The 11,791-nt window shown below is 46.1% G+C and overlaps 1 protein-coding gene across 5 annotated transcripts in view; it reads right to left on the bottom strand.

The window, feature by feature from the left end:
- Positions 1-11,791, bottom strand: part of Ppara (peroxisome proliferator activated receptor alpha) — a 68,463-nt gene that overhangs the window by 7,511 nt on the left and 49,161 nt on the right. For all 5 annotated transcript variants that reach the window (XM_006242154.5, XM_039078501.2, XM_006242153.4 and 2 more), the window contains 3 exons: positions 10,607-10,745; positions 8,563-8,765; positions 933-1,380 (listed from right to left, as the gene is read on the bottom strand). In XM_006242154.5, coding sequence (XP_006242216.1) covers positions 933-1,380; positions 8,563-8,765; positions 10,607-10,745 — 790 coding nt within the window. The remainder of the gene's footprint in view (positions 1-932; positions 1,381-8,562; positions 8,766-10,606; positions 10,746-11,791) is intronic.

The following is an 11,791-nucleotide window of genomic DNA, read 5'->3' as shown; positions in this document are numbered from 1 at the left end:
TTTACTGACAGAGCTGTCTTGCCAGCCCCGGGACTAAGTTTCCCAACGGTAGAAGGATCCACTCTTCATAGTTTAAACTTTCCCATGATAAGTTTCCTATTCACCATATCAGTTCCCATACCCACAGGGTCGGCGCAGGACTGCAGCCATGAGGGACTGTGAATGTGTAGCTCCATACTGGCTGTCTACTTCCCCTGCCACACCTGATCACACAAAGTGACCCCAACAGACTCTATAGATTTGTGTTCTGTTTATGCTTTGCGGGAGTATAATGATGCTTCTTCTCGCCAACTACTCACCAGCCTGCCAGTGACTGGCGAAGGGCAGTATGGCTTCTGGCGGTTAGGTAGAACTGTTACCTATGCCAAGGCCAGGCAAGGTCAGCTGGGCTTACAGTAGGTTGGTGACCTTCCTAGACAAGAGACACGGCTATTTAAAGAAGTGGAATGCTGAGCCAAACATCAGGGACCATGCGGCCAGCTTCCCCAGAGAGACCTAGCAGCTGCTTCTAGAGAGCATGGCAGTTTTCAGTGTGAAGTCACATCAGTAGCAATGGCACTGAATGTACGCTTGCACTGTACTCTCCAGACTCGTATCTACTACAGTAATTATCATGTTGATCGTACAAATCACCACAGTATATCAAGTGTGTCTAAGACGCTTGCCTTTGATATAATTGTGTATTACCAGTGGAGCATAGGCTTAATATATGCATATAATATGCTGATATGCATTAGTGGATACCATAACTACAATGTATCATAGCCATATTGTTCTCATTCAATTCCACTCAGCAGTGACTTGGGCTCAGATCCCACCCTGCCAACGCTCACGTCACTATATAAGAAGACATGTTGGTACCGTATTGACAACCACTGAGCTCCTACAGAAGGGGAAGCCTGTGGGTACCTGGGCGTGACAGATCAACTTACCTCCACAGCAAATTATAGCAGCCACAAAAAGGGAAATGTCACTGTCATCCAGTTCGAGGGCATTGAACTTCATAGCGAAGTCAAACTTGGGTTCCATGATGTCGCAGAATGGCTTCCTCAGGTTCTTTAGGAACTCTCGGGTGATGAAGCCATTGCCGTACGCGATCAGCATCCCGTCTTTGTTCATCAAGGAGGACAGCATCGTGAAGATGGCTTCATACACACCGTACTTCAGCAAGGTAACCTGGTCATTCAAGTCCAAGTTTGCAAAGCCTGGGATAGCCTTGGCAAATTCCGTGAGCTCGGTGACGGTCTCCACGGACATGCACTGGCAGCAGTGGAAGAATCGGACCTCTGCCTCCTTGTTTTCAACGCCGTTGGCTACCATCTTGGCCACAAGCGTCTTCTCAGCCATGCACAAGGTCTCCATGTCATGTATGACAAAAGGCTACAAAGGAAGGTGGTTGAATCAGTCAAGTGACGATTCTATGACAAGCTAGGCAGTTCCCTTAAACATCAATGAGCCAGTAGCAGCTGCCGTGTCCCAGTCACCAAGCTGGTGTGCTAGGGCGATTTAAAGTCCTTGGACAAGGGGTTGGGGATTTAGCTCAGTGGTAGAGCGCTTGCCTAGGAAGTGCAAGGCCCTGGGTTCGGTCCCCAGCTCCGAAAAAAAGAACAAAAAAAAAAAAGTCCTTGGACAATTTCAAAGGCAGACAACATAAGATTTTTCCTTAAACTAACAATGTAAGTCAGTAATATAACTGTCGTCAGGGCTGGAGAGATGACTCAGCTCTTACTGATCCTGCAGAGGACACTGGCTCCATTTCCAGCTCACAACCATTTGCACAATAACTCCAGACACAGAGAACCTAACACCTTCTTCTGACCCATGTGGCACCACACAGGAAGGTGGTACACGGGCATAAACACAGCCATAGCACCCGCACATATAAAATGAAAAAGAAATGAACATTTAGAGATAATCGTTATTCCTTCCTGGCCTTCGACAGGGAATTCAACACTAAGAAACAAAAGTCTGAGGCTGCAACGATGGCTCAGTGGTCACAAGGGTGTACTGCCTACTTTTCCAGAGGACCAGAAATTCAGTGGGTCTATTGATCTTGGTGGATTCTTTTAAGGCAGGTGAGATGGCTCGGCAGGTAAAAGTGTTTGTTTCCAAGCCGGAAAAACCTGAGTATGATCCCTGAGACCCATATAATATACAAGAAGACTGACTCCTGGGGTTGGGAATTTAGCTCAGTGGTAGAGCGCTTGCCTAGCAAGCACAAGGCCCTGGGTTCGGTCCCCAGCTCCGAAAAAAAGAAAAGAAAGAACAAAAAAAAAAAGACTGACTCCTGTGGGATGCCCTCTGACCTCCCCACACATGCCACATGCATGCTCCCCTCTCATGAACACACACACACACACACACACACACACACACACACACACACACACACACTAAATTTAATATAATTTTGATTAATTAAAAGCAAATGTCTATACTGAGTGAGTACATCTTCTAAAGATTAGTTGTGATATTGGAGACTGAACTCTAGTGATCTGGTATATACTGGAAACACTTCTCTAGCAGAAAGGCAGACGCTCAGCCCCAAGACTTTTCTTTTCTTGTCATTATTGTCTCAACAATCTGGCATAACAACCATTTCTGAAGCGTTCACATTATGTCAGGTGTTACGAGCCGTCAGAATGAGTTACAGGTTTAGAGGGGATGTGGGCATGCTTCTCTGTGATTGCTATGTGTGGTGGTTTGACTGGGTATGGCCTTCAGAGACTCATGTGTTTGAATGCTTGGCCCATAGAAAGTGGCACTTATTGCGAGGCATGGCCTTGCTGGAGGAAGTGTGTCACATGGGGGCGGGCTTTGGGTTTCCTATGCTCAAGCTACACCTAGAGTGGCACACAGTCTCCTGCTGCTGCCTGCATACTTTCCACCATGATGACAAGGGACTAAACCTCTGAGACTGTAAGTGGCCCCGACTGAATGTTTTCCTTTGTAAAAGTTGCCGCAGTCGGGGCTGGGGATTTAGCTCAGTGGTAGAGCGCTTACCTAGGAAGCGCAAGGCCCTGGGTTCGGTCCCCAGCTCCGAAAAAAAGAACCCCCCCCCCAAAAAAAAAGTTGCCGCAGTCATGGTATCTACTCACATAATACAAACCCTACCTAAGACAGTATCTTTGTTCTCATTCTCAACACTGCCTTTTTCTAATGTGCTCTCTGCAGAAATAAAAGTGGGAAGCAAGCAAATACACAGTCAAGATTTAGAGCAACACAGTGAGAGGATCTGGGACATCCCAGAGTATTTGACAGGACAAATGTGCATCAGGACTTTTCATTAAGAGAGGTGAGCTCCAGAGGGCTTGATGATTGGCATTAGAGGGCAGCTTAAGGACAAGGGCAGCCTTGGCAACACGGCTCACAGGATGAAGCAAAATGGACAGGTGGCCCCTCGATAAAAGACTATTAAGAATTCTGAGTTATGGAGCCGAGGGACAGCTCAGCAGCTAAGAGCAAGCACTGTTCTCAAGAGAACCTAAGTTCAGTCCCCAGCACCACACTGGGCAGTTCACAATGGCTGTAATCCTAATTCTAATGCCCTTTTCTGGCCTCTGTGGGCACCTCTACTCACATGTGTGTGTGTGTGTGTGTGTGTGTGTGTGTGTGTGTGTGTGTGTGTGTATGTGTGTGTGCGCACACACATACACACATACACACACTCATCTACACATAACTAAAAATACAATAACTTGGGGCCGAAGACATGGTTCAACGGATAAGAGTACTGGCTGCTCTTTCAAAGGACCCTGGTTCAATTCCCAGCACCCACACGGTAGCTCATAAACTGTCTGTAACTCTAGTTCCAGGGGAACTGATATCCTCACAGAAGCATACATGCAGGCAAACACCAGTGCACATAAAAATTATTTTAAAAATATAATAGCTCATTAAAAAGTCTAAATCTGTTGGTCCTCAGCTCCGAAATAAACAGAAGACAAAATAACAAAAATTCTAAATCTGGTTGGGCACAGAGGTACATACCTAGGACTCAGAAGGCTGAGGCAGGAGGATCCTACTAGTTTAAAACCAGCACTGGGCTAGTGAGACATTCTCTCTTTCTCCTCTCTCTCTCTCTCTCTCTCTCTCTCTCTCTCTCTCTCTCTCTCTCACACACACACACACACACACACACACACAAACACACACACATACACACATACACACATACACACATACACACAGTCACACACACAAACTGACCAGGGTAGCACAGGCCCTTAATCTCAGCACTAGGGAGGCAAGAGCATCTCTCTTAGTTAAAGGCCATCCTGGTCTACACAGCAAGTTTCATGACAGGCCAATATAGTGACTAGACTTTTTATTTTATTTTTAGGTTTATTTGTTTTATATATGTGAGTACATTGTCACTGTCTTCAGACACACCATAAGAGGGCATCAGATCCCCATTACAAATGGTTGTGAGCCACCATGTGGTTGTTAGGAATTGAACTCAGGACTCTGGAAGTGCAGTCAGTGGTCTTGACCACTGAGCCATCTCTCTGGCCCCTGACTTATTATTTTTAAATTATGGTGTGTGTGTGTGTGTGTGTGTGTGTGTGTGTGTGTGTGTGTGTGTGTGTGTGTAGGCATCCAAGTAGGCTGGAAGATGCTAGCAGATGCCTGTAACTTCAGTTAAAGCCCATCTCTCTGGCCTTAACATCTAGACATCTAAGAAGCTGTTAAAAGGCCTCTTTGGAAGTCAGGTTCCGAGGGGACAACTGTTTCCATTCTGGAACTTTTAAATTCCGAGGGAGCAAGTCCCAAGAGGTGTTTCAGCCCCATGACCAGGGGTCCTGGCCATTTTCTGGCTTTTATGTCTGAAATTCCAGGGTCTCAGATCAGATACAGGGTCCAGAGGGGAACCAATAGCCTCATCTGTCTCCTCAGCTCTATCCTCAGCTAAACCCACCTATCACTACAACAATGTACCACTCCCCTCAGTCACCCTCAGGCCGTAGCAAATTCTGCCCCCAGGTTCCTATTCCTGGACCAGTTCTAGGCTGACTCTGGCCTCCATGTCCCCTGATGGTTCTTTTACAAAGAGTGACTTGATTTCTCCTTTGAACAAATTAGAGACTGCTTGGGAATACCATCAGACAAGCTTCCCTTTTCCCCAGTATGGTATCAAGTATGGTCTGCAATTGCTCTCGCCCTAGTAGGCCTGCAGGACAACAAGACCACTTTGCACTGTTGGCACTAATGCCCATCTCCCCTCATGGCAAGTTCACAGCCATGCACTTTAGCCTGCTTCCTAACCTAAACCCAGTCCTTGTGTCTCACTGATGTTCTGCTGGGGCCTCACTTGGGTGTTAGATCATCCCAACCTGGCAGTCACCGAGTATTGCCCCATGGAGCTGGGTGCATTAAGCCTAAAGCCTGGTCCTCCTGAAGGAACTCCCATCTTCAGAGGTGATTGGCTTCTAATTATCATAAAGCATGGGGCTGGAGATGAGGATGGCTAAGAGGTCAGGAGCACTTGCCACTCTTGCAGAAGATGGGTTCAGTTCCCAGCACCCACAAAGAGGTTCACAACCACCTGTAACTCCAGTTCCAGGAGATCTGGTGACTTCCACAGGCTTCTGCATATATGTGGTACACAGGCATACATTCAAGCACACACACATACACAGACACACACAGGCATGCATACATGAACAACTTAAATATTTTAAATCTTGCAAAAGGCATAGCCTACAGTCTCTTGATGTCCCTGCAGCGACGAGAGCAGAATCTTACAGACATACAAGGACAGTGAAGCTGGTGCCAGGCACTCTGCCAGCTGGACATTTCCCAGACTGGGCATAGTCGGAAGAAGAAAGATGGGGTCTCACACTGGAGCAGCAAGTTCTGGGAAGCAGGCCAGCAGTCTGGGCAGGAAGAGAAGGCCTGGTCTCTGAAATGACATGAGACCTGGAAGTAGGAAGTGAGGCTGGCCATCAGTATGGTCAAAAGCCGCTAGACATTGTGTCTAAAGCTGGTCCCTGCATAGATATTTGTGGCTGAAGTAGACAGTTAGTTGCTATAATCCATTAATGTGTGTGTGTGTGTGTATGTGTGTATGTGTGTATGTGTGTATGTGTATGTGTGTGTGTATGTGTGTGTATGTATGTGTGTATGTGTGTGTATGTGTGTGTGTATGTGTGTGTATGTGTGTGTATGTGTATGTGTGTGTATGTGTGTATGTGTGTGTATGTGTATGTATGTGTGTGTATGTGTGTGTATGTGTGTGTATGTGTGTGTATATGTGTGTATGTATGTGTGTGTATGTGTGTATGTGTATGTGTGTGTATGTGTGTGTATGTGTGTATGTGTGTGTATGTGTGTGTATGTGTATGTGTGTGTATGTGTGTATGTGTGTGTATGTGTATGTATGTGTGTGTATGTGTGTGTATGTGTGTGTATGTGTGTATGTGTGTGTGTATGTGTGTGTATGTGTGTGTATATGTGTGTGTATGTGTATGTGTGTGTATATGTGTGTGTATGTGTGTATATGTGTGTGTATGTGTGTGTATGTGTGTGTGTATGTGTGTGTGTATGTGTGTGTATGTGTGTGTGTATGTGTGTGTATGTGTGTGTGTATGTGTGTGTATGTGTATGTGTGTGTATGTGTGTATGTGTATGTGTGTGTAGGTGTGTATGTGTGTGTATGTGTGTGTATATGTGTGTGTATGTGTGTGTATGTGTGTGTATGTGTGTGTGTATGTGTGTGTGTATGTGTGTGTATGTGTGTGTATGTGTGTGTATGTGTGTGTATGTGTGTGTATGTGTGTGTGTATGTGTGTGTATGTGTGTGTGTGATGTTTGGTGTGTGATATATATGTATGAACGTGCTTGTATGGTACCTGGGTGCATGAGGACGCAGGTAGAGGCCAAAGGTCAATGTAGGTTGTCCTCTTCAGTCTATCTCTATCTTATTTTTTGGGACAAGTTCTCTCACTGAACCTGAAACTCACTGGTGTAGCTAAGTCCACTGTCCAGCAAGCTACAGCGATCCTCTTGTCTCTCCTTCCACAGTGCTGGGATTGCAGATGTGCATGACCAAATCTGGCTTTTTATGTATGTGCAGGGATCCAAACTTAGGCCCTGGTGCACTGTGCCCTCAGAGACATGTCTCACCCCTCCCCCTCATCTGTATTCCTCATATTGCAGCCCCCAGCCCAGGACTACTACTCCATTGTTCATTTCCATGTGAGTTCTGATCCTCCCAAGCTCTGACAGAGGATGGTGGGACCCTCCTAAGACCCTTGTGGGGAAGAAAACAGAGGCAACTCAGTAGGGATCAAATCAATATCCAAGCAGAGTGTTTGGGTATGAATACAGCTGACTCTTAAGCTTGCTCTGAGTCTTAAAGTTTGAGGGAGAAATAGAAGGGTCCCAAATGGAAATTCTGATCTTCCTCATTTGAGGTCATCATCACAGAAGTGCAAACTTTACCCCGTGAGCTAGAACCATTCAGTGGTTCTCAACCTGTGGGTCAAGATCCCTTTGGGTTGCCTATTGGATATCCTGCATACCAGATAGTTACATTGTGATTCATAACTGTAGAAAATTATAGTTATGAAGCAACAATGGAATAATTTTATGATTGGGGGGATCACCACAACATGAAGAACTGTATTAAAGGATTATAGCATTAGGAAGTTTGGAAACTCTGCTCTAATTGGAAAGACCTCTGGGCCCACCTGGTGTGGAATTCGCTGGAAACTTCTAAAATGTCTCAACTCATTTCATTGGAGAATTTACAAAAGAATCAAAAGTTCCAGTAAAAGAGAGGTCGGGCTTGCTCATTAAAGTATGGACCTTGTGAAATCCTTCATTTTTCCCGTGACTAGAAGTTCTAGCTTGTAATTCCCTATAAGGAAGCCTCCAAGCTATTCATTAGCACAAAATAAACCAGTCATACCAGGCACACAGGATAAAGGCAAGAGTCCTAATGTGCCAAGTGAGGGCTGGCCCCTCTGTGAAAATGACTCTTGACCCTCTCTTGCTAGAGCGCACACCAGCTTATCCAGCTGTGGGAACTGTGGGTCATGAGCCAGGCAAGTGTTATAGGAGCCACAGAGACGTGGAATATACCAGGTGCTTCCTGTCAACAAAGGGCCCTCCCCAAGACCTGAGCGCTCACACTGAAGAAAAAGCAAGAAGGCGACAGACAGCAGCTATTTTTTCTTTGGCAGAAAGAACGAGAATGTTCTGAGTAGGGAAGGAATAGGTTTGGTTTCTGGTCTTCAAATAGGGATTAAAACACACTTAAGAAACACCCCGATACTAGGTAAGGTATTAACTAGATTATTTTTGTCATATCAATCACGCAGCCTTTATAATGCCTGGGTTGCTAGGAGCTGAGGCAAGCCCAGGCAAGAAGGGAGCAATTGGTGTGAAAGTGCATCTTAGAACCTCAGAATGACCCTGTGTCTTTCCACGGCCCTTCCTTGGACTTTAGGTTAAAATTCTATTTCCTACACTGGGCAATGTTCTCCTTCATTCCCTGTGACTGGAGCTGACATATTGCCAAGGGACATTCAAGGTACCAAGGACAGCAGAAGTGCCTACCGGATTGTTGCTAGTCTTTCCTGCGAGTATGACCCGGGCCTTGACCTTGTTCATGTTGAAGTTCTTCAGGTAGGCTTCGTGGATTCTCTTGGCCAGAGATTTGAGGTCTGCAGTTTCCGAATCTTTCAGATCGTGTTCACAGGTAAGGATTTCTGCCTTCAGTTTTGCTTTCTCAGATCTTGGCATTCTTCCAAAACGGATTGCTGGAGTTGGGGTGAAGATGGAACAAGGGGGGACGTAGAAATAGTCAAGGCACTCGATGTCCAAGGCAGAGGTGAAAGGAAGAGTGGAAGGTCACACCAGGAATGGTTAAACCTATCCCTCATTACCACCAAACTTTCTACTAAAGAGACCGAAAGCCAAATTACACAGCTTATCAGTGGGATGGCTTACTGTCCTCAGGTAGGCCATTGGCCAAGGTGAAGGGAATGAAAGTTGAGTTATCATCTCTCTATCATCTGTCTGTCTGTCTGTCTGTCTACCTATCCATCTATCTATCTACATACCTATCATCTATCTACCTACCCACTATCATCCCTCTACCTATTCATCTATTATCTATCTATCTATCTATCTATCTATCTATCTATCTATCTATCTATCTATCTATCTATCTACTTACCTATCTGTCTATCTATCATCTGTCTGCCTAATACCAGCCTATTAATCATCTATCTACATAGCTATCTATCTATGTACTTATTTCTCTATCATTTGCCCATTAATTGTCTGTCTGTCTGTCTGTCTGTCTGTCTATGCGTTGTTTTTTGAGACAATCTCATATAGTGGGCCATGCTTGCTTCCAAATAACTATAAAACCGAGGATAACCTTGAACTCCTGAGCATCTTACCTCAGCCCTCCAGTTCTCAGATTACAGGCTATGTTTCTGTGGTGCTGGGACCACATAGCTTCATGAACCCAGTGCCTCATGCATGCCTGGTAAGCATTCTACCAGTTGAGGGACATCTCTAGCCCTATTTTTTTTTAAAGACAGTGTCTTCCGATGTAGGCCAGGCTGGCCATGGAGTTACAACAATCTTCTTGCCTCAGCCTGCTGAGTGCTGGGATTATAGGCATGTAGCACTATGTCTGCGATCCCAGCACTGCATGGAGGCAGAGGCAGAGGCAGAGGCAGAGGGAGAGGCAGAGGCAGAGGCAGAGAGGCAGAGAGGCAGAGAGGCAGAGAGGCAGAGAGGCAGAGAGACAGAGAGGCAGAGAGGCAGAGAGAGAGAGAGGCAGAGAGAGAGAGACAGAGACAGAGACAGAGACAGAGACAGAGAGAGGCAGAGGCAGAGAGGCAGAGGCAGAGACAGAGAGGCAGAGAGCAGAGGCAGGTGGATCTCTGTGAGTTCAAGGCCATCCTGGTTTACACAGTGACTTCCATACCAGGAGTTCAAGATCATCCTTGGTTATATAGTTAGTTGGAGGCAAGCAGATGATAAATAAACAAGTCCCTAGATAGATAGATATGTAGATAGATGATTAAAAGGCTGATACTAGGGGCTGGGGATTTAGCTCAGTGGTAGAGCGCTTACCTAGGAAGCGCAAGGCCCTGGGTTCAGTCCCCAGCTCCGAAAAAAAGAACCAAAAAAAAAAAAAAAAAGGCTGATACTAGGCAGACAGATAGACAGATGATAGATGATAGGTAGATGATAGATAATATAGATAGATTTTGAGACCCCCATCTCAAAAGTAAATGAATAAATGAATGAATGAATGAATGAATGAATGAATGATCTTCACTGGGGACCATGCTCTAAATTATAGTATGGCTGAGAAAATGGAAACTCACAGTATGGCACAATGTTTGAAACAACACACATTCGAGAGAGGTGATGTGACATCTTGCCTCTCCAGTGACCTCCGAGTTGACAGCCACGTGTCACTGTAAGTCTCAAGTGCTCTGCTAAACACCAGCTGCCGGAGATCATTACACAGCACAGCACAGCACAGCACACCCATTCACAAGACAGCTGTTCTGACTGGTCAAGGAGGGGAAACTGATGTGTGGACTGATGCAGTATGCCCAGCAGCCTTACCTACCATTGTGTGACATCCCGACGGACAGGCACTTGTGGAAACGGCAGTACTGGCATTTGTTCCGGTTCTTTTTCTGAATCTTGCAGCTTCGATCACACTTGTCGTACGCCAGCTTTAGCCGAATAGTTCGCCGAAAGAAGCCCTGTGACGTTAACACATACTTTACTTAAAGAATGTGGGCTCTGGGTATGTCTCCAGACTGGCTTCCCTCAGCTTTCTTGTAAATTTGACTGACTGACTGGTTTGTTTTGAAACGGGGTCTCATGGAGCCCACTGGGGAAAAGAGCTTGCTCTATGGCCAAAGATGACCTTGAACTCTTGATCTCTCTGCCTCCACCTCTCAAGTGCTGAAAGCACTTGGCTGAGCACCATCATGCCTGGCTTTATGGGGTTCTGAGGATCCAGCCCAGGGCTTCACGTGTGCTAGGCAAGTACTCTCCCAGCTGAGCTATACTCCGGTCCTACCGTCTCTAAGAAATTACGTGTTGGAGTTCTAGAAGGTCTTGAGTAGCTGGGGCAAATAGGAAACGTGTATGTGACTGCATTGAAAATGGAAACCAGTGTGCTAAGGCAGAGTTCAGGTGACCTGAGAAAGACCTTACCAGACTGGGGAGGACAACACCAAGTCCCTAGGAGAAAACGTTATACCGAGAGGAAAATGGCTACTCGAAGGCACACTCTTGCTTCATCACAGCACCGAGGTTTCACCCAGGAAGAAACAGCTTGATCTCCTAAAAGCCAAGACGACTGGACATGGCCTTGATGAAGAGCCCATCCCAAGTTGCATTTTAAAGGGATACAGATAGAACACCTTGGGAAAGGCTTTATCCTGGCTTTTTGGGTCCTTTTCTTTTGAGGGGTGCTTCCTCCTCTAGTCTGTGATAGTGGGCTTTCATGACTCATGCAGAAGGCTTTTTTGGGGGGGAGCTGGGGGATCAGAAAGGGAAGGTTCCTCATCTAGGTGTGTGAGGTAGAATGTCAGAATGACCTGCAGGATGGAGAGGAAGAGTGAGAAGCAAGGGCTGCAAACGGAGGGAACAGCAGGCCCTTGATCCGGGTCCAGCATTACCATGCACTAGGCCTTTAAGACCAGGCCCACCAAGGAGAGATGGCAGTGCTTCTAGAATGAAGGGACAGGAAGGCTAGGATATTTCCTCAGATCCTGGAGCACTTCCAGAAGGTACTAGG

This window comes from Rattus norvegicus, chromosome 7 (assembly GCF_036323735.1).
Source record: "Rattus norvegicus strain BN/NHsdMcwi chromosome 7, GRCr8, whole genome shotgun sequence".
NCBI lineage: Eukaryota > Metazoa > Chordata > Mammalia > Rodentia > Muridae > Rattus > Rattus norvegicus.
This window is presented reverse-complemented; position numbering and strand designations above follow the sequence as displayed.